At 35.9% G+C, this 26,383-nt stretch overlaps 1 protein-coding gene across 3 annotated transcripts in view; it reads right to left on the bottom strand.

Moving 5' to 3' along the window:
- PAPD4 (poly(A) RNA polymerase D4, non-canonical) overlaps window positions 1-26,383 on the bottom strand; it is a 79,524-nt gene that overhangs the window by 26,298 nt on the left and 26,843 nt on the right. For 2 of the 3 annotated variants that reach the window (XM_023510897.1, XM_023510898.1), the window contains exons 6-12: window positions 22,128-22,242; window positions 21,950-22,041; window positions 18,877-18,955; window positions 17,017-17,086; window positions 14,852-14,928; window positions 14,058-14,186; window positions 5,108-5,151 (exon numbers count right to left, since the gene is read on the bottom strand). In XM_023510897.1, the coding sequence (XP_023366665.1) occupies window positions 5,108-5,151; window positions 14,058-14,186; window positions 14,852-14,928; window positions 17,017-17,086; window positions 18,877-18,955; window positions 21,950-22,041; window positions 22,128-22,242 (606 nt within the window). The remainder of the gene's footprint in view (window positions 1-5,107; window positions 5,152-14,057; window positions 14,187-14,851; window positions 14,929-17,016; window positions 17,087-18,876; window positions 18,956-21,949; window positions 22,042-22,127; window positions 22,243-26,383) is intronic. The other variant, XM_023510899.1, reaches the window with a different exon arrangement.

The raw sequence follows: 26,383 nt of genomic DNA, 5'->3' as shown, positions 1-26,383 counted from the left end.
CCATGCTAGAGTACCATGGCGTCAGCCTAGCTCACAGTTCAAGTGATTGATCCTCCTGCCTCAGCCTCTCAAATAACTGGGTTACAGTCACCCACCGCAAGGTCTGGTTAAAATTTTTCTGTTTTTAGTAGAGATGGGGGTCCCACTTTGTTTAGGCTAATCTTGAAACTCCTGACCTCAAGGAATCTGTCTTAGTCTCCCAGAGTTTCAGGATTATAGGTGTAAGCCACCATGCCCCGCCATACTATAACATTTTTACTTTATAAACTTTAAAATTTTTTTAACTTTTGACTTTTTTGTAATGACACCTGGCTTAAAACACACATTATACAGCTATACACAAATATTTTCTTTCTTTATTTCCATATCTATAGAGTTCTTTCTTTAAAATTATTTAACTTTTAACTTTTGTAAAAAACAAAAAATCAAATACACACATTGTCCTAGGCCTACACTGGGACAGGATGATCACTATCACTGCCTCCTACCCCCACATTTTGTCTCACCGGAAGGTCTTCAGAGAAAATAACATACATGGAACTGTCATTTCCTATGATACTAATGTCATCTTCTGGAATATCTCCTAAAGGACCTGCCTGCCTATGGCTGGTTTTTTTTTTTTCTTTGTTGGGTTTTGGTTTTTGAAACAAGGTCTCCATCACCCAGGCTAAAGTGGAGTGACACGATCATACTCTTTGCAGCCTCAAACTCCTAAGTTTAAACTCCCAGCCTCCTAAGTATCTGGGACAACAGGCATATGCAACCATATCTGGCTAATTTTACTTATTTCTTTTAGAGGCAAGGTGTCACTAGGCAGCCCAGACTAGTCTCAAATTCTTGGCCTCAAGCAATCCTCCTGCTTCAGCCTCCTAAAAAGCTGCAATTACTGAGCTGGAGGTGAACCACCATGCCAAGCTACAAGGCTATTTTACAGTTATTTTTAAATAAGTAGGAGTACATTCTAAAATAATGATGAAAGTACAGTATAGTACATGATAACTAAAAAAAAAGTACGATATAGTAAAAAACTATGCAAGAGAAATTTTTCAGCTCCATTATAAATTTATAGGACTGTTGTCATAGATCTGTCAACGACCAAAACATCATTACACAGCACCTAACTATGTATGTATATATGCAAATTTTAAGGGTTTTTTTTTTTTCTTTTTTGCAGTTTTTGGCCAGGGCTGGGTTTGAACCCATCACCTCTGACATATGAGGCTAGCACCCTACTCCTTTGAGCCACAGGTGGCGCCCAAATTTTAAGGTGATTTTAACATATAACTACACAGAAGAGCTCTATAGTCTTAGAACTCTTTATTTCACAAAATAAAATAAGTAAGAGTTATTTTCTTACATCTCTATTCTACTAACACAAATGGCTTCCTAGAGTACCAAGATACTGTTAAGGAAACAAGTAATTAAAAAAATGTAAGTTATCTTTCTTCTTTTCGCTCTTTTTTGTGACAGAGTCTCACTTTGTCACCCTCACTAGAGTGCCTTAGCATCACAGCTCACAGCAACCTCAAACTCTTAGACTCAAGTGATCCTCCTGCCTCAAGCCTCCTGAGTAGCTGGGCACTACAGGTGCCCACCACAATGCCCAGCTATTTTCAGAGATGGGGTTTCTCTCTTATCCAGACTGGTCTTGAACTCCTGAGCTCAGGCAATCTACCCACCTTGGCCTCCCAGAGTCATAGGATCACAGGTGTGAAATAACTCTACCTAACATAAATCTAAGTAAATCTCAAAATAATATGCTTACATTAAGATAAAGATCCCTTCATAAGTTTAACCTCAGCGTATAAACTTAAGCTTTCTCAGCTTCATTTAACTCAATGGTTAATATTCTGCCCTCTATCACTTTACGTAGTTTTTGTTAAGTCAATAAAAATTAAGTAGTAATTAATAATCAATAATTCCATACTGTAATACAGATTTAAAGAATTTATAGCCTTTTATCCCTTTCTTTCACATTCAGTATCAAAACTAAACTGAAATATTCCAATTTTTTCACATTTTAAAAATATTTTATCATCAATTTTGAGAAAATATGAAAATGCCTAAAAAAAAGCATAATACACTGGGCAACAAACACATTCTATTCCAAAACTGTTTTCTCTAATTTTCAAAATAAAAATCTTACTTTACATTAGAGAAGATCAACACTTAAAACAGCAGTTCTCAACCTGGGGGTCGTGACCCACAGGACCTGCACTAAAGGGCCGTGGCATTAGGAAGGTTGAGAACGACTGACTTAAAAGAAGTCTGTAGTTTCCTTTGCAAAGTTTTTCTATTACTATAAAATTTTAAGTCATTCCCAAACAATTTTTACATAAGGTGAAATTTTGCCATATCTGCTTCCTTTAAAGAAAGATATATCTGTATAGGAACAATCAGATGTACACAAATAAAATGTAATAAGCAACAGAAACTAAAATAAATGATATGGTGATGAACATTACTGTAACCTTGCCTTCCCCGAAGAAATATAGTATATTGGAAGAAATACCAACCACTTGGATCAATCATGTAACTTTTCTAGTAAGAATTTTTTTTTGGCGGGGTGGGCTGGGACTGGGTTTGAACCCACCTCCTCTGGCATATGCGGCCAGTGCCTTACTCCTTTGAGCCACAGCCACCGCTTAATCATGTAACCTTTCTAAAAGACCTACTTTATCAGAGAAAGAAGGCTAATAGAAAGTTTATTTGTTCAGGGTTTTAAAAACTGTATATGAAGTTTACAATGTGCTAACATATAATGGTTATTACTAGTAAGAAGAAATAAGCTAATTTGCTTGTCCCATCAGTCGGACCACTGAAGAAGTGCTTTGTTGATCAGTTTACAGGTTTCACATAAAAAAAAAACAAATTCTGCATCAGAGAGAGTAGGTAAGTCCTCATACATGTAACACCAATCTTACAGTAAACGTAAGAGGGTTTATACACTTATAATAGCAATAGAACTACACCTTAAGGAACATTTTTTAATCTAGCAGGTCTTGCTATTAGGATTTTTTAAGGCTAGTTTAAACCTGTTTTCCCATTACAGAAAAAATAAGACTAGTACCAAAACAGTGATAGAAAGAGTGAATATAAACAGAAGTCAGGAATCTGTTATGAGAGAATGCTGGATAATTAGAAAAATTAGAAAACATGGAACACAGAAGGGAAAATTAAGCTGTGCAAACTTGACTGTATTAGTATGAACCTGGGTACCTTATTATAAAAGCAGTACTTCTGCCCCTAACCACTGTACCACCAGCATCTTACATCAGTATAAATGGTTTCATGTAGCATAAAATTTTTCTTTTCTTTTTTTTTTTTTTTTTTTTGAGACAGAGTCTCACTTTGTCACCCTTAGTAGAGTGCCATGACATCACAGCTAACAGCAACCTCAAACTCTTGGGCTCATGCAATCCTGTTGCCTCAGTCTCCCGAGTAGCTGGGACTACAGGTGCCTGCCACAACGCCCAGCTATTTTTAGAGACAGGATCTCGCTCTTGCTCAGGCTGGTCTCCAACCTGTGAGCTTGGCCTTGGCCTTCCAGGGTGCTGGGATTACAGGCATGAGCCACCATACCCAGCCCATGTAACATAAGATTTAAAGTGAGACTTCTGCCAAAGTATTTTTCAATAGATAATAGATTCTCTTAAGGATAAATTTAACAATTAGATTCTGTGCATACTGAGAAATAAAAACAACTCTTTCTATACCGAAACCTGGGTCTTACAGAAAAATAAGGTTGGAATGATAAAATACATAGCTATTATGTTAGACCTTTTGGTATAAGCTAATAAAACAATACCTTACAGAAGGAGAAAAACATTCAAGAATAAAGCCAAAAGTTCAAGTTATTTCTACTTCTGTACTTTATCATTCTTTCATTTTTCATAACGTTTATGAGAGTATAAAGACCGATCCCTACAATAGGAACTCACTGTAATAGTTTGTAATAGCAGAAATTAGTTTTTCAAAAAAGGAAGAAAAGTTAGCCAGATGTCAAAGATTCTTCTAACAGTAGATGACCCTCCAGAAAATGGGAGAGCCCCACTACAGCAAGGCTCTGTTATAACCAACCTCTATTTTCCAGCACCTAGCATGTGTATATCACAATAACTACTGATGGTCAAAAACAAGAACATCAGTTCTCCTCAATCATCAGTGATTAAACTACATTAACTGATGTTCATGACAACTATGTTTATAATATTTTGTGTAATAAAGTTAGTTCTTTGAAAACTGATCAACTTGGTTATTACATTTTCCTCTGTAATATGACATTAAGTTTAGAAAACAGTGAAAAAGCTCTTCTATTAAGTATGTGAAACAGGCAAGAATTATGTGGTTTCAGAAGACTGGTCAAACATTCTAAACAAGTACCTTAAATATTATTTCCAAATAAAACTAGGAACAAGAATGACTATGGAGGAAAACAAATGACAGGACTATAAAACAAGGAAACAATTTGTGAGAAAGAACATAAGAATATGGAAAAAGAAAACACAAGGATTCATACAGATTATGAATATCTACATTACTTAGGATTCTCTAAACTCAAACTGAGTATATGCTAAATTTTTTCTAGTAGGCAACTTCATTTTGCAAATGTTTCCAATTAATTTCAGCAGGATTCTTAATATTATGCAGACAAGAACAGTATACTTATGTTACCTTTTTTGATGTTACTTGGAAAAAATCAAATGTTCAATTTCTTTTTCTCCTGCTTTTCAAAGTACTAACTAAAGAAAGCTATAAAACTATTCTTTCAAGTAGTATGAAGAAAATTGGAGTAAAGCCAAATGGGCCTTGACCAACTGAATATATTTAATCCCCATTAGTGATAATCATGAGCTCATGCAAAAAAAAACTTCCATCATTAACATAACTGACCAGATTGTCTTCCAATAACCAAATAAAGTATCAAAGTTTTCAGCAAAAGTATATGAAACATTTTAAATGTTCTAGTGGCCAATGTCTCAGCCTGTACAGAAAATGTTATCACATACTTAGCCTTACTATTTTTATATTCACATTAATACTGCATAAATAGTTCTATATATACTTGACATAATATGTATTATAATAATTTATAAGAAACACTTACTGGGTACATTTTTTGGAGGGATGGAAGGATGGGTTCAGGTAGGGCTATAAAAAGAAAAAGTTTAAAGCTTCTGTGATTCACATGATTCAACTTACAATGCAATAGTTTGTCAACTACATCCCAGGTATGAGACTATAAGGGGTTATACTAAAATTCAACAGTTTTCATATATTTCATAAAATTAACGCTGATCCCTAAAAATTCAAATTTAAAATATATCTATGTTGACAATTTAAGATTTTGTTAACGTATACTAACATCATTTATATGGTTTTAGAATAATAGGCTATCAGCAAAAGGACACATGTCATCTGGTCCAACATCAGACATACACACAAAATAAGCAAGACAAAGATTGTTCTACAGATACTAAATGAACATCACTAAGATGGATGTAACTATCAAAAAAAATAATTGTAAAGTACAGTTCAATGATACTATGAAAGAACAGTTCTATCATAATTATTTATTATTTAATTTCCACAGTATCAAAACTTAAATTGCTCCATGCAATTGATATACTACTACAAAGGAAAACAAATTAAACTGAAAGAAAAAAACCTTCAACTTTATTAATACATTTTTTAAAAGAATGCCTCAGCAAATGTTAAAAATCGAAATCAAGAGGTTTACACCAATCTGCTATAAAATAAAATTTCACATAAAGGAATCATTACCCTTGTGTTACCACCATATTTTTTGTCACCATTCAATAGTTTCAAATATACCTAATCTAATTAAATGTGTTAGCAATAATTTTACATCATTATAATGTAAATGGAATAATATAAAAAAGCAAAGTGCCTAATAGTCACAAGGTAGGTAATAAACATAAAATATGATGTCCTGGGCATGGTAAAATGGAAGCAATACATTTTCAAGATTTTTCTTATATTAGATACTAAATGTATTACCACTTTGTATTTAAGAATTAGAAATATATATAACTAAACTCAATAACTATATATATATATCTAAACTCAAGAATATGTAATTCACTTTTGTTATTTGGCAAAATCTTTAAGTGACTTCTGGAATACATTAATGTACATGTAATCAAACATTATGACCAACTTAAATGGCCTCCACCAATAATTACAAGGGTATACATTTATACCACCTAGTACAAAGTAGGATTCTTTCATTTAAATTTCCTGTCTGTATTATGCTTCATCCCCAATTTTATTTTATTCCACTTGAATAAAATAAAATTCTGTGATAGTCTGCACATTCTCAGTATATGACTGAGAATATTATGAGAAAAAAAATTGGTCATTACTTACCAGAATCACTCTTAGGAAACAGGACATATTTCCACCCCTTACCCCCAGGCATTCAAATGCTCAAAATTCCAGAAGACCCTCCAAGTAAACTCAAGCCCCAGACACTTTAATTCTAAATATCTCTACATTTGTATAACACTTTTTAATGGCTTTCAAATCATTTTGGCTTTAATACAGAAGTCAAACACTTGTAGTTCAGTGAGTAGGGCTCTGGCCCCATATACCAAGGGTGGTGGGTTCGAACCCAGCCCTGGCCAAACTGCAACAAAAAAAATAGCCAGGCGTTGTGGCGGCTACTCAGGAGGCTGAGGCAAGAGAATTACCTAAACCCAAGAGCCAGAGGTTGCTGTGAGCTGTGATGCCACAGTGTCTACTGAGTGCGACAAAGTAAAACTCTGTCTCAAAAAAAGAAAAAGAAAAAAAGAAACTCTTATTAGAAATTAGTTTCCTTAAAATCTTGAATTTCCTTCCCATTGAATACCCCAGTAAATTAAAATTATTAAAAAAAAAAAAAAGGATAAAGGAAGATTATTATAAAGTATTAGAATAAAGAAATTTATCTCATTCCAAAATCATAACTAGAATGCCAGGAGAGAAAAACAAATACAAATTAGTGGCTAAAGATTTATCAATGGACAAAAGAACATTCAGAACTAAGCAGTTTGGAAGCTTGGAAGCAAAAATTTTATTGAGTAAATTCTTTGTCTTACAACCTTAAAATTTCTCTTTTCTTTTTTTGAGACAGAATTTCACTTTGTCGCCTTTGGTAGAGTGCCGTGGCATCACAGCTCATAGTAACTTTTAACTCTTGGGCTCAAGCGATCCTCTTGCCTCAGCCTCCCAAGTAGCTGGGACTACAGGTGCCTGCCAAAACCCACAGTTATTTTTATAGACGAGGTCTAGCTATGGTTCAGGCTGGTCTCGAACCCATGAACTCAGGGTAATCTACCCGCCTTGGCCTCCCACAGTGCTGGGACTACAGACATGAGCCACAACGCCCAGCCAACCTTAAAATTTCACTCATCATTACAGATACAATTAGTGTACTATGGCAGTTATTGTTAACATTATCCTGATATTAGTCTTAAAAAGTTCAGTAATTTAAATGTTTATCTTTTATCAAAGCAACATAAATTCTGGAAGAATCTGGGTGGGTAAATCACCTATTCCAACTCCAAAATTTTGGACCACAGATTCGTTCTTTAAGTTTCTCTCTCAAAAGCAAACTAAAAAAAAAAAAAGAAAGAAAGAAGTAAAACTCCTTATTCCAGTAATGCCTTGAGTGCTGCTTATCTATACCATTTTAGTTTGTCAAAGTTCAGATGAGGAGCTTGCTGATCAGGCCTCACAAATTTATACCCATAAACTTTCTAAACTGATTTAATCAAAACTTCAACTATTAAAAAAGCAGATTTTCAACAGTACTAAACCACTAATTTTGAAATGCAAGGACAATTTTACAAGGCCTACCAGACAGCAGTTCTATGCCTAGGAAAATGGTAAACACTTTACAAATCTTCATTAACATTACTATTCCTAACCAATGGATAATTTTACCTTTATAATTAACTCTTAGAAGGTCATTAAAATCTCTTCTCAACAGGTTCTTCCCTTCATGCTTTGATTAGTCATCTTTTCAAGTATATATAGTCTATTATTGACACTAAAATGGAAATGCTTAATCTCTGTTCACAGCAAAAAAGATATTAAAGCATTTCCTAAGTTAAATAAAAACTTCAAGGTCATTTAATCCAACTATTTATGTTACAGGTGAGAACAGTAAGATCAGAGAGGTACAATAATATGAGCCAAATCACAAAAACTAGTTCCAAGGGCCCAGCTGGAACTGCTTCCTATACCTTGCAGGTTCTCATATGCCCTTTCCCTTCATGGTTATGTGACACTGCCAAAAACAGCAACTACCTATTTTAATCACTCTAATTTCATCTAGGAGAAGTGGCTTAAGTATGCCAGTGTAGGCACACTTTAGCTCTAGGTAGCTAATGTCCTTCAAGAAAGACAGACCTAAGTACAGCTGATTACTGGCTGACTATAGTGTCATTCATTACAAACCACCTCTGTACATGGGACCACATTATCAAGTACATGTTTAACAAAATCTAAACCAAATTTTAACACGATTTCATTAAACTGAAAAAATACTAATGCTTACATTGCTCATATGCTTGTAAAACCACGCAGTGGCACTTGTGATTAAAGTACATTTTTCTAAAGAAGTCAATCTAAGTTTTAATGTAACCAGTAAGACTGAAGCAATAGGGCACATACTGTGGATGTTTATATATGTTAAATGCTTTAGTCAAATCCGATTTTTAAATCACTACTACACTAAAATATGAATAGACACTGATTGAATGGTGGTACCTGGCTATTGTATTATTCTTTGTATTTAGTAAGAAATTCTTATCTATTCAATTTTTAATAAAAGCCTATTGCAATCCATAAGAGGACAAAGTTCACTAAAAAGAAAGCAAATGTAATGCAGGTCTCAGTGAACCGTAATGCTGGGCAAAAAGGGATATATCACTACATATAAAGTAGTATCCAGAACAACCAACCATGTGTTTCAAATCCTTTTGGAGGGACAAATAGATTACCAAACCAGTGTATATGAAGACTGATCAGCAATGTGAAGATTAGCTTGAAACATTTCAGCAATAAAGAGAAAAACAATATTAAAACTCTGAGACTAATAAAACATTGGCCCATTTAAATTATTTTAAGTCTCTCTTGATAAGTCAAAAACTTCATTTGATTCTATCATTTAAAAGTAAATATAGGCTGGGCACCCATAGCTCAGTGGCTAGAGCACCGACCACATGCACCGGGGCTGGGTTCAAACCCAGCACAGACCTGCTAAACAAACAACAACAACAAAAATAAATAGCCAGGCGTTGTGATAGGTGCCTATAGTCCCAGCCACTATGGAGGCTGAGGCAAGAGAATCACTTGACCCCAAGAGTTTGAGGTTGCTATGATCTATGACACCGTGGCAGTCTACCACAGGTGACAAAGTGAGACTCTGTCTCAAAAAATAAATAAATAATAAAGTAAACATAATTCTTATTTAATATATATTATAAAACATCTATAAATGAAGTATAAAGAAAATAATCCAACTGTCCACAAATAATCCCTGATAAAATTTTGGCATATATCTTTTCAGTATTTGTATACCTATAAATATATAAAAAGGTATACATAGTTACCTTTTTAAAATAAAACTGGTATCAAAGTCTATAACACTTAGTATATCATGAGGATTTTCTTATATCATTTAATACCTTAAAACAATTGTTAGTGGCTATGTAGATTTCATATTAGGATATATCATAATTAATGTAACCACTCCTCTATTCTAGAAAACGTCAGATTACTTCTAATTATTCTTTATTTCAACAAACATCACAAAAAATAGCCTTATATAAATGCATATACATATCACTGACTATTACCTTAGGACAAACTAGAAATGAAATCACTGAGTCAAATGACATGAATATAAATATTAAAACACTGCTTTCTAGGAAGGCTGTACCAAACTGAGACTCTCACCAGAAGTACATGAGTGTGAACACCACTTTGTCTTTTTTTTTTTTTTTTGACATTTATTTTTAACATTTATTTTTCACTATGTTGCTCTGGGTAGAGTGTCATGATGTCACAGCTCACAGCAACCTCAAACTCTTGGACTTAAGCAATTCTCTTGCCTCAGCCTCCAAGTAGCTGGGACTATAGGCGCCTGCCACAATGCCTGGCTATTTTTTAGTTGTAGTTGTTATTGTTGTTTGGCAGGCCCGGGAGGGATTCCAACCTGGCAGCTCTGGCGTATATGGCTGGAGCCCTTAGCCACTGAGCTATAGACACCAAGCCCCATTTTGTCATTTTAAAAAAACCGTTATTTTAGGGTGGTGCCCATAGCCCAGTGAGTAGGGCACCAGCCACATACACCAAGGCTGGCGGCTTCGAACCCAGTCTGGGCCAGCTAAACAACAATGACAACTGCAACAAAAAAATAGCCGGAAGTTGTGGTAGGAGCCTGTAGTCCCAGCTACGAGGTTGCTGTAAGCTGTGACACCACAATACTCTACCCAATGCGACATAGTGAGACTCTGTCTTAAAAAATAATAATAATAACCTGCTATTTTAAGGATATTAACTCCACATCTGAAATACGTGTTGTAAATATTTTACAACTAATTTTTTTTTATTGTTTCAGGTTAATTTGAGGGTACAAAGAATTAGGTTACCAGGTTTGCATTTTTTAGGTAGAGTCCCTCTTATAATTGTGTCCTGTCCCCAAGGTGTGCCATACCCCCTAACTACAACTAAATTTTTGATTAAAAAAAAAAAAAAAAGGAACCAGTTTAAGAATGTATTCTCTATCAAGAATGCAGAATACCAAATTTACCTTAAGAGGATACTGTAATGTTTTGATAGCCAAGGAGAAAAATGGCTGACATTCCATGAAAAATTAAGAAGATTAACATAAATACTCTGGTCAAATAATGGCACCTGATCTCTCAACAAAGGTAGAATGAAAATGTGCCTGAAGATAGAATCAAGATTTTCTTAGGAACTAGCTCTAAGTCTACTCCAATTGAGATAAATACAAAAAAACGCTCACAGAATCCTCCATTATAGAGCCAACATTCCTGAACCATGATAAACTGAAAAAATAAAAGTGTTGTGTATGTGTGTGTGTCTCAGAGATTGAGGGGGTAATAATTGTACTGTTTGGGGATGGTGCTGAGATTCTATCTTACTTTTTTGGTATTAATATGCACCATCTTTTATAAAGTCATGATAGCAATCAGTAGCACTTCTTTGGTTCTGATACTTATCAAAATAAAAACTCCAGTTCTTTTTTTTTGACATTTATTTTTTGAAATCTAAAAGTCATGTCATAATGTACAAGTAAAGAAAATGTAAAAATACTACTTACTTAAGATGGTTATTTTTTCTTTGTTTGTTTGTTTTTGTTTGGGTTTTTTTTGCAGTTTTTGGCCGAGGCCCGGTCTGAAACTACCACCTCCAGTATATGGGGCTGGCACCCTACTCCTTTGAGCCACATGTGCCGCCCAAGAAAGTTATGTTTTTACAAAGGAAAAAAACCAAATACACCAATTATAGTTATTTGTCCAAAAACTTCAGAATTAAGAGAACTGAATTTGGCATTTAATGTGTGGCTAGATATACATTTTGAAACCCCTGCAAAGATAACAAAAGCTGGAAAAAAAAGATAACATTAACAATCTTGGATATGGAAACACATGGGAAATTTATTATTTTTTCTTCTTTCCACTTTTATTTTCAGGATTTTCTATATAATTATTTTAGTATCACTACATTTTAGCTATTATTTTAAATATATTTCTGAAACAAAATGAAGAATTCCTGACAACGTACCTCACCTCTGAATTGGTTGCACAATCTTTTCTTGTGACCCTATTTCTATACTTGTCTTAGTAAAAGATTCTACAAAAGAATTCTAAATTTCACCAACATCCCTCCAATTCCTATCCAAACAAGCATAGTCTCCCAAGAATTAGATGTTAAACAAAACTGTAATCCCCAACCTTAAAGATCTCTGATCTACATGCCAAGAAAAATGTGCTTTTTCCTTCTACCAGTTCCCAAATATCCTTAGTACAGAAACACTGCTATAAAGGCATCAAACCATTACAACTTTCTTAGTTCTGATTTTTCTACTGCCTTTGACAAAACTGCTAATATTGTCACTGTTATCTCTCTCAATGCATCAATCAATGCAATAAAAGGATTTTTTTTTTTTGAGACAGAGCCTAAAGCTGTCACCCTAGGTAGAGTGCTGTGGCATCACAGCTCACAGCAACCTCCAACTCCTGGGCTCAAGTGATACTCCTACCTCTGCCTCCCAAGTAGCTGGGACTACAGGCACCCGCTACAACCCCCAGCCATTTTTTGGTTGCAGCTGTCATTGTTGTTTGGTGGGCCAGCCTGGGTTCGAACCCACCAGCTCAGGTGTATGTAGCTGGCACCTTAGCCGCTTGAGCCACAGGCACCGAGCCAAGGAAAGGATATTTTTAAATAGTTTTTTTTTTCTTTGAGACAGAGCCTCAAGCTGTCACCCTAGGTAGAGTGCCCATGGCCTCACAACTCACAGCAACCTCAAACTCCTGAGTTTAGGCGATTCTCTTGCCTCAGCCTCCCAAGTAGCTGGGACTACAGGCGCCTACCATAACACCCAGATATTTTTTGTTGTTGCAGTTGTCATTATTTTTAAGCTGGCCCTGGCCAGGTCCAAATGCGCCGGCCTGGGTGTATGTGGCCAGCTACTCACTGAGTTATAGGCACCACCTAAACAGGTACTTTCTAATGACTACATTATAATTTCTTACATTGTATATGATACGCCGACCATGTTCCATCAGCCCTCAATTCACACAACAGTAAAAATATTTCATTTTATTGGTAACTCACAAGTTGTTTAATAATTCATGTTTCAGTGGTGATAGCTGTAGAAATGCTAAGTTTTACATGTACAGAACATAAGCTACATGAAGACAATAATTATTTTTCTACTTTGTTACTGCTATACTCCCAGGTCCTAGAATTATATGTAGCATTTATTTAGTAGGTATTTAATAAATGCTTATGGAATGGACAAATGAGTATTATATGTGGTAAGACGTAGTTTTTTCCCTGTCACTGTATTCTTCCACAACGAAGATTCTAATCTATAGAAGTACCGTCAATCAAGAACAGATGAGGCCATAACCGTCTTAGTAAATGGTCTTCTACTACATCAGCATCACATCTTTCACTCAATCTTCATGCTGCCAGAGACATGTTCAGCGGGCCAGTTAATCATTAAACATTTCAAAGCACCAGTCTAATAACTACAAAAGAGTATATGCATCCTGCTGAGTTTAACGCATAAAATTACTTGTTATTTCTTAGATTATGTACACAAATTATTAACTATTAAAGTAAAGTTTTCAAAAGCAGATCTGTTCAGTCTGTCTGGTATGTCTAGGGAATTTTCAATACAACAAAAATTCTCACACTCACGTTCTGAATGGCCCTGATTACAAATGTTCACTTACTACTTTTTGCACTATGCACGGAACAAAAGGATGTGGTTTTTACCAGAATGGTCTCACAAACAATAGCTGACTGGATTAACTAAAATCTGAGGACCAATCTGACACAAGAATCTTATAAAGAAAAACTCTAGTTGGGGAGGGCAACTCATAGAGATTAAAAGTCTCTTTTATTGACAGGAAAATCATGTAATTCTTTTCTCAAATGAAAAATAAAAAACATGACAAATGGTGCTTGAGCTTATTTTTATAGGCCTTCTGAACATTTGTCTGCCTGAAGATAATGAGTCCACAATACAGAGGTAAAAGTTCTTTGAATACAAAAGAGGCTACAGAGTAACTGTCAAAATTTAAAAAAAGTAAACTGTCTTCATAATGTTTTCCAGGGAATTAACATTTCTAAAACATCATTCAAAGCAACAAATTTGAAATACAGACTTATGAATGTTATCCAGAACTTTTTAAAACAATATTACTTAAATATACAGTCTATAAGGAAAACATCATAATGAAGTTTAACTGCATTTCAGTTATAAGTGAGGAAAAACCCATTATACTTACTTTGTAAATAGTGCAAAACCATCAATACAAGACTATAGCTGTTTAAAGTACCACGACTGGCATCATTTATCTGATGGTGACTTGCCCACTTCTTAATCACCAGCACTAATGGACGAACTCGATTTTCAACTGAAAGTAAAATTAAAACTTAAAAATGATAACAAGATATTACAGTTTCATTAAAAGTTTACATCATTTCCCAACTCCATTCCAAAAAAGGGCATTGCCTCCCTGTACATTAAACACTGTGCTTACCATAAATATGTCTCCTTTCTGTTTTGTTTTTTTTGAGGCAGAGCCTCAACCTGTTACTCTGGGTAGAGTGCTGTAACATCACAGCTCACAGCAACCTCCAACTCCTGGGCTCAAGTGATTCTCTTGCCTCCGCCTCCCAAGTAGCTGGACCTACAGGCACCCGCCACAATGCCCGGCTATTTTTTGATTGCAGCCATCATTGTTGTTTGACAGGCCCAGGCTGGATTGGAACCCGTCAACTCAGGTGTATGTGGCTGGCAGCTTAGCTGCTTGAGCCACAGGCGCCAAGCCCATAAATATGTCTTACTTCTAAAATTTAACTTAGTTACCTTTTAAAAATTATCAGTTATTTAAATGCACTTGATTTACCTATAACTCTAGTAGTAAATTATTTTAGTGTAGCAACATAATGCAAATAAGACTCTATTATACTTAAACTAACAAGATGTCACTATTTACTACACACATCTTTAAAAAGGAAAGAAGTAAGGGGAAAAAACAGAAGCTGATAATTAATTAGAAACAAACCAAAAACTTACGGTATGCATACGTTCTGAGAAGGAATGTGTTTCTTATTCCAGCAATGTTGTTTACATTCAAGTCAAACTCCACACAACTGTTAAAAAAATAAATAAAACTTTAGCTCCTTTTCTAATCACTAAGTTAATGCCCAGATTCTAGCCAAGGATGCAAAATAGGACCAAAAGGCTATAGATCTGTTTTTATTTAATTTTTTGAAACAGAGTCTCACTCTGTTGCCTAAACTAGAGTGCCTCGGCATCAGCCTAGCTCACAGCAACCTCAAACTCCTGGGTTCTGGCGATCCTCCTGCCTCAGCCTCCTAAGGCTGGCACTACACGTGCCCACCACAACACTCAACTCATTTATCTATTTTTAGTAGAGATGGGGTCTCACTCTTGTTTAGGCTGGTCGTGAACTCCTGAGCTCAAGTGATCCTCCGACCTGGGACTTCCAGAGTGCAAGGATTACAGACGTGAGTCACCTGCACCCAGCCTAGGAAACTCTTAACATCATTTACTTGGCAGATAGTCAATAAATACTTATAGATCTGATGGATGTTTAGGTGAATGAAAAGGAAGTCTTCAGCCAGGCATTAAGGTTTATTTAATAAAAATATATTTAAAAATCACATATATAAAGTACGTATATTCAATCAATTCTCACTATTCACAATAGTTATGTTCTATGAAGTCACTCTAAACACTGAATTTGTAAGTACTGTACCACTGCTCATCGGGTAAACATAGGGTCAGGTTTCTGCTAGGCTGGTCACATCATTTTCATAAACTTATTAATAAATAATTTTGTTTAATGTGTTTCTGTTTAAAGACAATTTATTTATTTAATATATACAGTTGATTCATTAACAGTGAACTCATAGCCAAAAGCACTGTACTGATGCCTGGAAAAAAGCCTATCTAACAAACATTTTCTCCACAGAGCACATCACAAACCTTCTTACAGTTGGGGACACCACACCTATGCTTGAGAGCCACTCTAAACAGCAAAAAAAGTATACAATGTGAAAAACATGGCAATAGGCTGAGCCTACGGCTCAAGCGGCTAAGGCGCCAGCCACATACACCTGAACTGGTGGGTTCCAATCCAGCCCGGGCCCGCCAAACAATAATGATGGCTACAACCAAAAAATAGCTGGGCATTGTGGCGGGTGCCTGTAGTCCCAGCTACTTGGGAGATGGAGGTAGGAGAATTGCTTAAGCCCAGGAGTTGGAGGTTGCTGTGAGCTGTGATGCCTCAGCATTCTCTACAGAAGGCAACAGGCTGAGGCTCTGTCTCAAAAAAAAGAAAAACGTAGCAATAACTAGACACTAGACTATGAGAGAAACATTGGTTTGCAGAGTGTCACCTTATTTTATCTAGGAACATGAATTAGGCAATTCAAAATTTTTGCCACTCTATGTTATCTCTAAGAATGACCACTAAAGCATGTAAATATTGACCAGAAAGTGAGAGGGGTGGTTTACAAAAATACTCTAGCAAGTAGGCTAAATTTGTAAATATGGAATCCAAGAATAAGGATCAACTTGGTGTTTATGCATATAATTTAAGTATTACTTTTGTAAAACTAAACTTGATAAACATGATTTATCATTCATTTTTCACTAATAAAAATATCAACACCTATTTACACTTTAAATTCAGATATTATATGAAAAGATTCTTTTTTATATGAAAAGATTATAATACTAGTGCTCATAAAAATTCAGAACCCAACCCAGTTTAAATAAATGAATATAAATCTTTAAGTGGAACAAATATATCTTGCTTTTTCTTTTATATTTATTACCCTGGGTATTATATGTACAATTCATTATATGAAATATAACTTGTTTAATCATAGTTGCATTTACAACAGACCTTAAACTACATTCTTGAGCACTGCACTTCCAAAAGGCAAGAAATCATTTAAAAATCTAACATCTAAACATGTATATAAACTGAATTGTCTTGAATAATCAGAATGTCAAGCAGAATACGTAGGGTTAAGCATATGAAAGAACTGTTCAGACTATTTTTAAAAATTATTTGAAATACTAAGTCAAGTGATTTCTAAAAACTGAAGAAGATAAGCTACTTGCTATAACATGTATTTCTTGATTTTAGATGAATATCTAAAAATGATCTAAAGCAACTGAAAAAAGAAAATTCAGTAATTACTGACCTGACTTTATCCCTGAACTTCACAATTGGCACTTTTGCTCTAATCAGTTGAGGTCTCTCAATGTAGCCAGCTAAAAGATAAAAGATAATGTAAATACATGCAAATGTTTCCCAAATTTACAGCGTTCCAATCCATTGTTTTAAAAATAGTACTTTGCTAAGCTAAAACCATTTAAGAAAATGTTGTCTTTGAGAAATAAAACAAATAAGTGAGGACATTATTATTAAATTCTTTTAAGACTGGAGGGTCCAATAACACCGTTCTTCTAAGATTGGAGGGTCCAGTAATACCTTAGCCTGCCATGTGGAGGTTTTATATTATTTTCAGGAATGTGGTCTAATACATACTATCTATAAAGAAGTTCATCAGACCTTTATAAGAGTGAAAAAATAACTAGGCTACTGGCAGAGGAATAGCTAGAGTCTGAAGATAGCACAGAGTAAGATACTGTGGTAACCTCAGAAAGCATATTTACTGAGGCTTAAATATGGAAATGCTTTGCAACATGATACTCGGGCTGGGACACAGTCACTGAAGTATGACCTCTATGAGGTAAAAATACATATATACATATTTTCTACTGTATAAAACTTATAGAAAAAATTTGAGTTTAGATTAATGTTTATTGTAGGCAAAAGAAGGAAAATACAGAAATGTATTTAAAAAAATCACAAAATGAGCAACTTTTAAATTTTGTGACTACAGAATAAAATAGTACCAGATTCTTTTTAAAACCTCAAAATTTTGTTATGTTTTTACTACCAAAATTATAAAATACATCTAGCTTCAAAATAAAATTTATGTGTAGGAATTCAGTGAAGCGTAATGAAAAACAAGATCAGAGTTAAAAGTTATGAGTAACAATACACCAACAAACTATGCTCCAAGCATGTTACCGAATCCACTCATCAGTCTCTTCAACTATTAAAAACAATAACCAAAAGGGAAAAAACTCTTCTTTTAAATTAGATAATCTCTAAGGTCTCATCTACTTTAACATTTTATGATTCTAATAACAGCTATTACAAAACCACTTAACGTATGAATTACTATTTTTATTTTACAGACGCAAAATTTTAAGTCCACTGAAACAAGTCCCTTGGTTTATTTCTCTCCCACAATAAATATCAGGTTTTCAAGGGCAGTAAGTTGCTACTTGACTTTCTATTTTCCAGCTCAAAGCCTGGCAAATAATAAGTTATCTGTTATAATAAATGAATAAATGTACAAAATGTCTTTCCAATATCACATAGTTAGTATGACTTCAACTTTCTCCAAGACTCTGTAAAAATTTAAAATGTTATTATTTGAGATGGAATAACAGATTAAAATCTGTTTAGAATCAGTTTATTCAAAGAGTAAAATCTTACAATAAAATGGCATAAGTCAACAATTTTTTGTAGTTAAGACATTTGGGCCTCATGTTCAGTGATAATATTTTAAAGCAAGTAAAGATACACTTCATAGCAAAATAGATTCTCTCTCCCTCACATCAAGTCCTACAGGACATTACCTGTAACACTCTTTAGGTTTTTCACAGATATTTTGCATTACGTCTATTTATATTCATGCTTTAATTTTCCCAAGAGTCTATACCCTTTTGAGAAAAAGAAAAACTTACATAGTTTTGAATCCCCCAATGCATTCAGTGGGATATTTTGCAAGGAAGCTCTATAAAGATATATTGAATGGTTACTTCTTTTTAATCAAAACTTAAAAGGAATTCATTTGAAAAAAAGGATCTACATGATACCTATCCTGACAAGAATAAACAATTCTTACCAGAAAATAAAGTGAGGGACATTTTAAATCAATAGTTATGTCAGATGACATATGAACGTGAAGGCATGTCACACTTACAAAGTCTAGTACAGAAGTGTTTATGGAGTAAGGTGAGTATATGCCGTGCTTCAGTCTTCTGATTTACCTGAAAAAAACACTGAAAAGTTAAAAATAAAGTGTTTTTTCATTATCTTTCTAAGCTTTGCATTTCATTTTCTTAAAGTATTGCAAGAAAAAGAAAACATACAAGGTTTATCTTGTGGAGAGTTATTTTTCAACATACGTTAAATTACATTATTCAAAAAGTCAACTTCCAATGCTGCCTTTCATATCTACAGTCTCAAGCTATTGCCCTGGGTAAAGTGCCTTGGCATCATAGCTCCAACTCCAACAGCAACTTCCAACTCAGGCTCAAGAGTTCCTCTTGCCTCGGTTTTCTATTTTTAGTATAAATGGGTTCTTGCTTTTGCTCAGACTAGTCTTGAACTCATGAGCTCAAGCAATCCACCCACCTTGGCCTCCCAGAGTGCTAGGATTATAGCACCTATACCTGATTTTAAATTTCAAACATAATTTTTTAAGAAATTCAGAAACAGGCGGCGCCTGTAGCTCAGTGGGTAGGGCACCGGCCACATACACCGAGGCTGGTGGATTTGAACCTGGCCTGGGGCAACTAAACAACAATAACAACTGCCAACAAAAAACTAGCCAGGCATTGTGGTAGGAGCCTATACTCCCAGCTACTTGGGAGGCTGAGGCAAGAGAATTGCTTGAGCCCAAGAGTTTGAAATTGCTATGAGCTGTGACACCACAGCACTCTACCCACGGCAACAGCTTGAGACTCTGTCTCAATAAAAAAAAAAAAAGAAAGAAAGAAAAGAAATACAGAAACAAGTCTATGACAACCAATAATAAAAATATAATAATATATTGGCAGCACCTGTTGCTCAGTAGGTAGGGTGCCAGCCATATACCAAGGCTGGTTGGGTTTGAACCTGGCCTGGGCCAGCTAAAAACAATAATGACAACTACAACAAAAAAATAGCCAGGTATTGTGGCAGGTGCCTGTAGTCCCAGCTACTTGGGAGGCTGAGGCAAGAGAATTGCTTAAGCCCAAGACTTTGAGGTTGCTGTGAGCTATGACACCACAGCACTCTACTCAGGGCAACAGCTTGAGACTCTGTCTCAAAAAAAAAAAAAAATATATATATATATAGAGAGAGAGAGAGAATAAAACATTAAAAAAATTCTGAAATAGCTATATACGTCATTTGTTTCCTTCAGTATAAAAAGCAATCTTCAACAAAAATAAAAAGAATTTTAATACTCTGTTTTACCTCTCTATACAGATGATAAGCTCCTTAAAGACAGGTTTATATCTAAACTGTCTCAATTTTAGTATAAGCTATGACAACAATTTAGACATGTGAATAAAACTGGAGGACTGAGGTAATGTGCCTGAGTATAATCCAATTGTACAAAAAACTGTTAATACTCGTATCTATTCTATCAGAGTGGACGAATGTATTCTCTACCCTGTTGGTAATTTTAGAGTTTTTTTAAAACTTTTCCTTTACATGATTTCAAAGCCTAGATAAATGCCAGAGCTTCTTTCCTAAAATAAGTTTTCTTCTGATTTGCAGTAACTAGACGTCATTTTTGTTAGTGGAATAATATGAATAATAAATATATACACTATAATCCAAATGAATGTTCTGCATTTTTGAAGACGTGAAACACACATATCAAAATTACATTCCATTTAATCTTTGGTAGTTCAGAAGAGATCTCAGTATCTTACGGAGGCTGCTTCAGTCAGCACAATAAACACCAATTATTGTGGTATTAACGTGTACACAAGGCTATCAGTTAACAGGAAACTCAAATAAATCTAATAAAAATTGAGCATCCCTAATCCAACAATCTGAAATGTTCAGAAATGCAAAATGCTCCAAAATCTGAAATTTTTTGAATGCTGACATCATGCTCAAAGAAAATGCTCACTGGAGCATTTTCAAATTTCAGATTAGGGATGCTCAACAGGTATAATGCAAATATCTCAAAATCTGAATTTCAAAACACTTCCAGGCCCAAGCATTTCAGATAAGGAATATTTAACCTACACTAAATAACACAATTTGGTTGCCAAAGAAAAAAATAAAGTCAAAATGCCAGAGGATAATATACTAAATGTAATGAATCAGAATAATCTTATTTTAAGTGTCAGTAACATCTTTTTGTTTCTCCCAAGACTACCAAGCCCTGTAACATTTTCAAGAAGAAGAAAAAAAGATTAAAACCAGAATTGCTAAGAATTCAAATGGAAAGGAAATACATCAAGAAGATAATACTGCCACACGCTCCTCTGCTCCTCTTCTCCACTGCAGACTCTTAACACAGCCAACAAAACCGAGGCAGAGCTCCTTACAAGCACATAGTGAAGCCATCTCACTTTAAAAACTTAGAACTGATAGTTCCTATTATGCTTATTTTGCACACGACTTAAAAGAAAGGGAAGCACTTCCTGGGTTACAGTAATGAGAAAATCCAAAGAAGTAATTACAGCAATCCTACTTCTTTTCCTCATTGACTTTTTTTTTTTTGAGACAGAGTTTCATGCTGTCCCCTTGGGTAGAGTGCTGTATGCTGTAGTGTCCACACCTCACGGCAACCTCAACTCTTTGGGCTCAAGCTATCCTCTTGCCTTAGTTTTTCTATTTTAAGTAGAGACAGGGTCTCGCTTTTGTTCAAGCTATCCACCCGCCTCAGCCTCCCAAAGTGCTAGGATTATAAGCCTGAGCCCCAGTGCCCAGCCCTCAATGACTTTTTTTTTTTTTAAGAGACAAAATCTCACTTCATCACCCTTGGTAAAGTGCTATGGCGTCACAGCTCACAGCAACCTCCAACTCCTGAGCTTAGGCGATTCTCTTGCCTCAGCCTCAAGAGTAACTGGGACTTCAGGCACCTGCCACAACCCCTCAGCTATTTTTTGGTTGCAGTTTGGCTGGGGCCAGGTTTGAACTACCTTCAGTATATAGGGCTGGCGCCCTACTCTCTGAGCCTTAGGTGCTGCCCCCTCAATGATTTTTATATAAAACTGCTTAACTGAGTTAACATGAGAAATACTTGGAATAAGTATTTCCTTACTTACTGGTTCTTCCTTAACAACAAGGCATAAATCACCATCACTGCTCCGGGTACCAAATCCATTTAAAGAGGATCCAACCAAAAAAAGCCTGCTTTCTGAGAAACAGAAAAAATTTATGTAAGATTATTCAAAATATAAAATAAGAATACATATAAAGAACATGCACAATAGAGAAACTTACGTGGAAATAACAGCTGAATTTCTCTTTGTAGCTGTGTTCGACAGAGTTCTTTCTTCTTTAAATCACTTATTTGCTGCTGACATGTTTCAAATAACTCCAGTATCTGCTGACTCAGCTTGAATCCACCCCAAAAAAGAGTAAAAGTTTCATTCAGACATGTTCAAGGAATTACCACACTGAAAAGACTAAATCAATTCTACCAAAAATATTTTTAAAACAAATAATGATTATCTTTTTACCACTTTTCAGTACAAAACTACTGTTACTCATGTACAGGTCAGGGAACAGCTTGAAAAACTATGTATAAATTTTACAAAGTAAAATATCATTTACACACCTAGAAAAGTACAGTCACATAAAACCCATAACGAACATAATCCACAGGTCAACAAACTACAACTCTTGGTTATTGTTTTTGTATGGCCCATGAGCAAAGAACATTTTTTCTATCTTCAAAGAATTATAAAACCAAATATACAAATAAGAAATTGCAACAGAAACTACATGTAAGAGACAAAGCCTAAAATATTTACTGTCTGGCCCTTTGAAGAAGTTTGCCCAACCCCACGTATTCCCACACCCAGAAATACCAAATAAAACAGACTTCCCAAGTCCCTGGTCTTTGATATCCATGGGAACCATCCTCCTCTCCCTTCTTTTACACTGCCCTGAACCCTGACTTCACCTTGCCATCTACTGACCCCCTGCTTATCTACTGGTTCACACTTTCCCCTACAGCCCAACTCCTGACATCATTCACCATAGGTGACGTCCTTCTCTGTAATGAGCAACATATCACAACATAGTAGCTTCTGGATGCTTTTTACTCCAACATTTTTCACCAATGTACACTTCTATAGCTTTCATGTGGGCTTTGCAATAAACCGTAACTGTTCTATCTCTGAAATTTTAAATTCCAATGTACTACCTTGGCTTCAATTTTCCATACAATTCTCACTTTTTTTTTTTTTTTTGAGACAGAGCCTCAAGCTGTCCCCCTGAGTGCCGTGGCATCACAGCTCATAGCAACCTCCAACTCCTGGGCTCAAGCGAGTCTCCTGCCTCAGCCTCCCAAGTAGTTGGGAATACAGGCGCCCGCCCGCCACAATGTCTGGCTATTTTTTGGTTGCAGCTGTCATTGTTGTTTGGCAGGCCCAGGCTGGATTTGAACCCACCACCTTAGGTGTATGTGGCTGGCGTCTTAGCCACTTGAGCCACAGGCGCCAAGCCCAACTCTCACTTTCTTATCCCCTTACCCTCATCCCCTTATACCGCAAGAGATCTAGATTCCCTTGAATCTTCCCTTTTCTCCCAACCATCAGTACCTAAACGGTGTGATTTCCTTCCCTATGCAGTCTTTCCCCCACAAAACATCCCCTGAACCATTTTTATCACATCTTAGCAACAATATCCCCCTGTCATGTTCTAATACCTGTCCTGCAAAATCTTCATCTTAGGTCAATACGAAAACCACCTTCTGTGCTCTCACATCTAATCTACTAAGAGATAAACCTGAAAAAAAAACAAACCATAAAACTGGAGTCTTTCTTGTAGTCTAAGATCAGTCTAAGGTAGGCCCCTAGCATCACCCAGCAATTATTTCCAAGCCTCTCATTACACAGGGCTCACGTTTTTCACCATCTTCAAAATCTATACTATCTTCCTCAAACCCTCTAAACTTATCTATCTCATTTTCTCTAGCAGATTAAGCTCATATTAAAGTTTAGAAAGAAAACTGAAAATACCAGATAAATGTATGTGATATTCCTCAGCCTCCCAAAGACAAATTAACATATCTGAATGAAATTTTACCTTTTTTTTTTACAAAATAGAATCTCACTTTGTCAACCCCTAAAGAGTACCATGCCATCATAGCTCACAGCAACTTCCAACCCTTGGGCTCAAGTGATTCGCTTGCCACAGCCTCCCAAGTAGCTGGGACTACAAGCACCTGCCACAACCCCTGGTTATTTTTAGAGATGTAGTCTCACACTTGCTCAGGCTTGTCTGGAACCTGTGAGCTCAGGCAATCCACCCATTTCAGCCTCCCAGAGTGCTGGGATTATAGGCGTGAGCCACTGTGCCCAGCTGAAATTTTATCTCTTTACTTCTGTCAGACAAACTATCCTCTTCCCTTGTATAAACCTAATTAATCCCTCTATTACTAATTAGTGTCCAAGTTGTTTGGCCCCCTTAAGGGTACAAACATCTCCATCAGTTTTTTAGTTTCATTCTTGCGTTTTCAATCTCTCCCTCTCTGAGACTTCCACATAGTCCATGACCAGGCAAAAGTATCACCCATTAAAAAAAAAAAAAGGCCAGGCATGGTGGCTAACACCTGTAATCCTAGCACTCTGAGACGCTGAGGCAGGTGGATTGCTCAACCTCAGAAGTTCAAGACCAGGCTGAGAGTGAAACCTTGTCTCTACTAAAAAGAGAAAGATCAGCAGATGTGGTGCCACACACCTGTAGTCCCAGATACAAGGGAGGCTGAGGCAAGAAGGATCACTTGAGAGCAGGAGTTTGAGGTTGCCACGAGCTATGACACTATGGCACTCTAACCAGGGCAAGAGAGTAAGAGTCTATCTCCAAAAAAAAAGAAAAGAGGATTTTTATCACTCATCATTTTAAACATTTTCTTTTATCATCTTTAAAATACTTATTTTAAGAAGCCAGAGGCATTCAAGGAAATTCGGAAATGAAAGACATAATTTTTTAATATCCCTAGGTCCAAGCCCCACAAATCAAAAGTGCAACTAGGAGAATAAATCAAAACAGATCAAACCAAACCAAAACATGGCCAACAAATACATGATTAAATGACTCAGTATCCTTTGTGAACCCCAAATATTAAGGCCAAATACTAATGGCAGCAAGCCCACATCATATAAAACTATAAGGGAAAGAAATTTTAGACTGTCCTAAAACCAGACACCCAGAAATCAAATTGTGTGCAAGTACTATCTTCTTCCCTAATCCCCCAAACCAAAGGGCCAAACTAGATGTGGAAGAACAGCTTCTCAGGGTACAACTCATAGGTAAATGCAAGGGATCACAGAAAGTTAAGAAATCTCAAAGCTAAATGACAAATACAAAGGACACACCAAGCAGAAACTGCCAGGAAGAAAACTCCAACTAGGCAATACAGGGCCACTAGGGGCAAAGGAAAGTTCTAGAATGACTCAGATTTCCAAGGAACATACGCAAGGTCTGGAAACATTTTTGGCTAGGGCAGAGGGGAATTCCATTGGCATCTAGTAGGTAGAGGGCCAGGGATGATCCCACTGAACGTCCTACACTGCACGAACTCCCCACAGCAAAGATTATCTGGCACAAAATACCAATAACACAGAAGATTTAAAAAAAAAAAAAATCCTGGTCAAGATAAAAATAGGAAAATAGAAGAAAAAAGGTTCTCTCAAAGTACATTCCTGAATACCACATACCATAACAAGAGAAGGGGTCCTAGAGCCACAAAGCTAGGAAAGCTAGCCTGTCCAATCCTCTCCATCTGAAAGTAGTATAGAAAAAGCCATTTCACTTAGTCATAAATAACAGTAAAAAAATTTTTTTTTGAATCTCAGAGAGGTAAGAATAGAGAGAAAAAAAAAAATTTGGAGAAATAATGCCTGAAAAAGATTCTAATCAATTCCCTACAGATAATGAAGCATAACAGAAAGGCATCTCCAGAAAACTGTTGAAATTTTTAACATAAAATAAAAAACAAGATCTTGTCTCTCTCTCATGCTTTAATTTTCTTCTTCTTCTTCTTTTTTTTTTTTTTGAGACAGTCTCATGTTGTCACCCTTGGTAGAGTACTGTGGCATCATAGCTCACATGAATCTCAAATTCATGGGCTCAAGTGATATCTTCTTTTTCATTTTTTTAGTAGAGATGGGGGGGTCTCACTCTTGCTCAGGCTGGTCTCAAACTCCTGAGCTCAGGCAATCCACCCACCTTAGCCTCCCAGGGTACTGGGATTATGGATGTGAGCCACCACACCCAGCCCTCTTTTAATTTTCTAAAACAAGTTTTTAAAATTTAAGCATGCATACTAGTAAGAAGCAAGTAGAAATTTACTTTTTAAAAAATTCATTACAGGCTTGACGCCTGTGGCTCAAGTGGCTAAGGCGCCAGCCACATACACCTAAGGTGGCAGGTTTGAATCCAGCCCGGGCCCACCAAACAGCAATGACGGCTGCAACCAAAAAATATCTGGGCGTTGTGGCAGGTGCCTGTGGTCCCAGCTACTTGGG

This window comes from Otolemur garnettii, unplaced genomic scaffold (genome assembly GCF_000181295.1).
Source record: "Otolemur garnettii isolate 467f Iridium unplaced genomic scaffold, OtoGar3 scaffold00017, whole genome shotgun sequence".
NCBI lineage: Eukaryota > Metazoa > Chordata > Mammalia > Primates > Galagidae > Otolemur > Otolemur garnettii.
The sequence above is the reverse complement of the archived record's forward strand: the minus strand, read 5'-3'. Positions and strand labels throughout refer to the sequence as shown.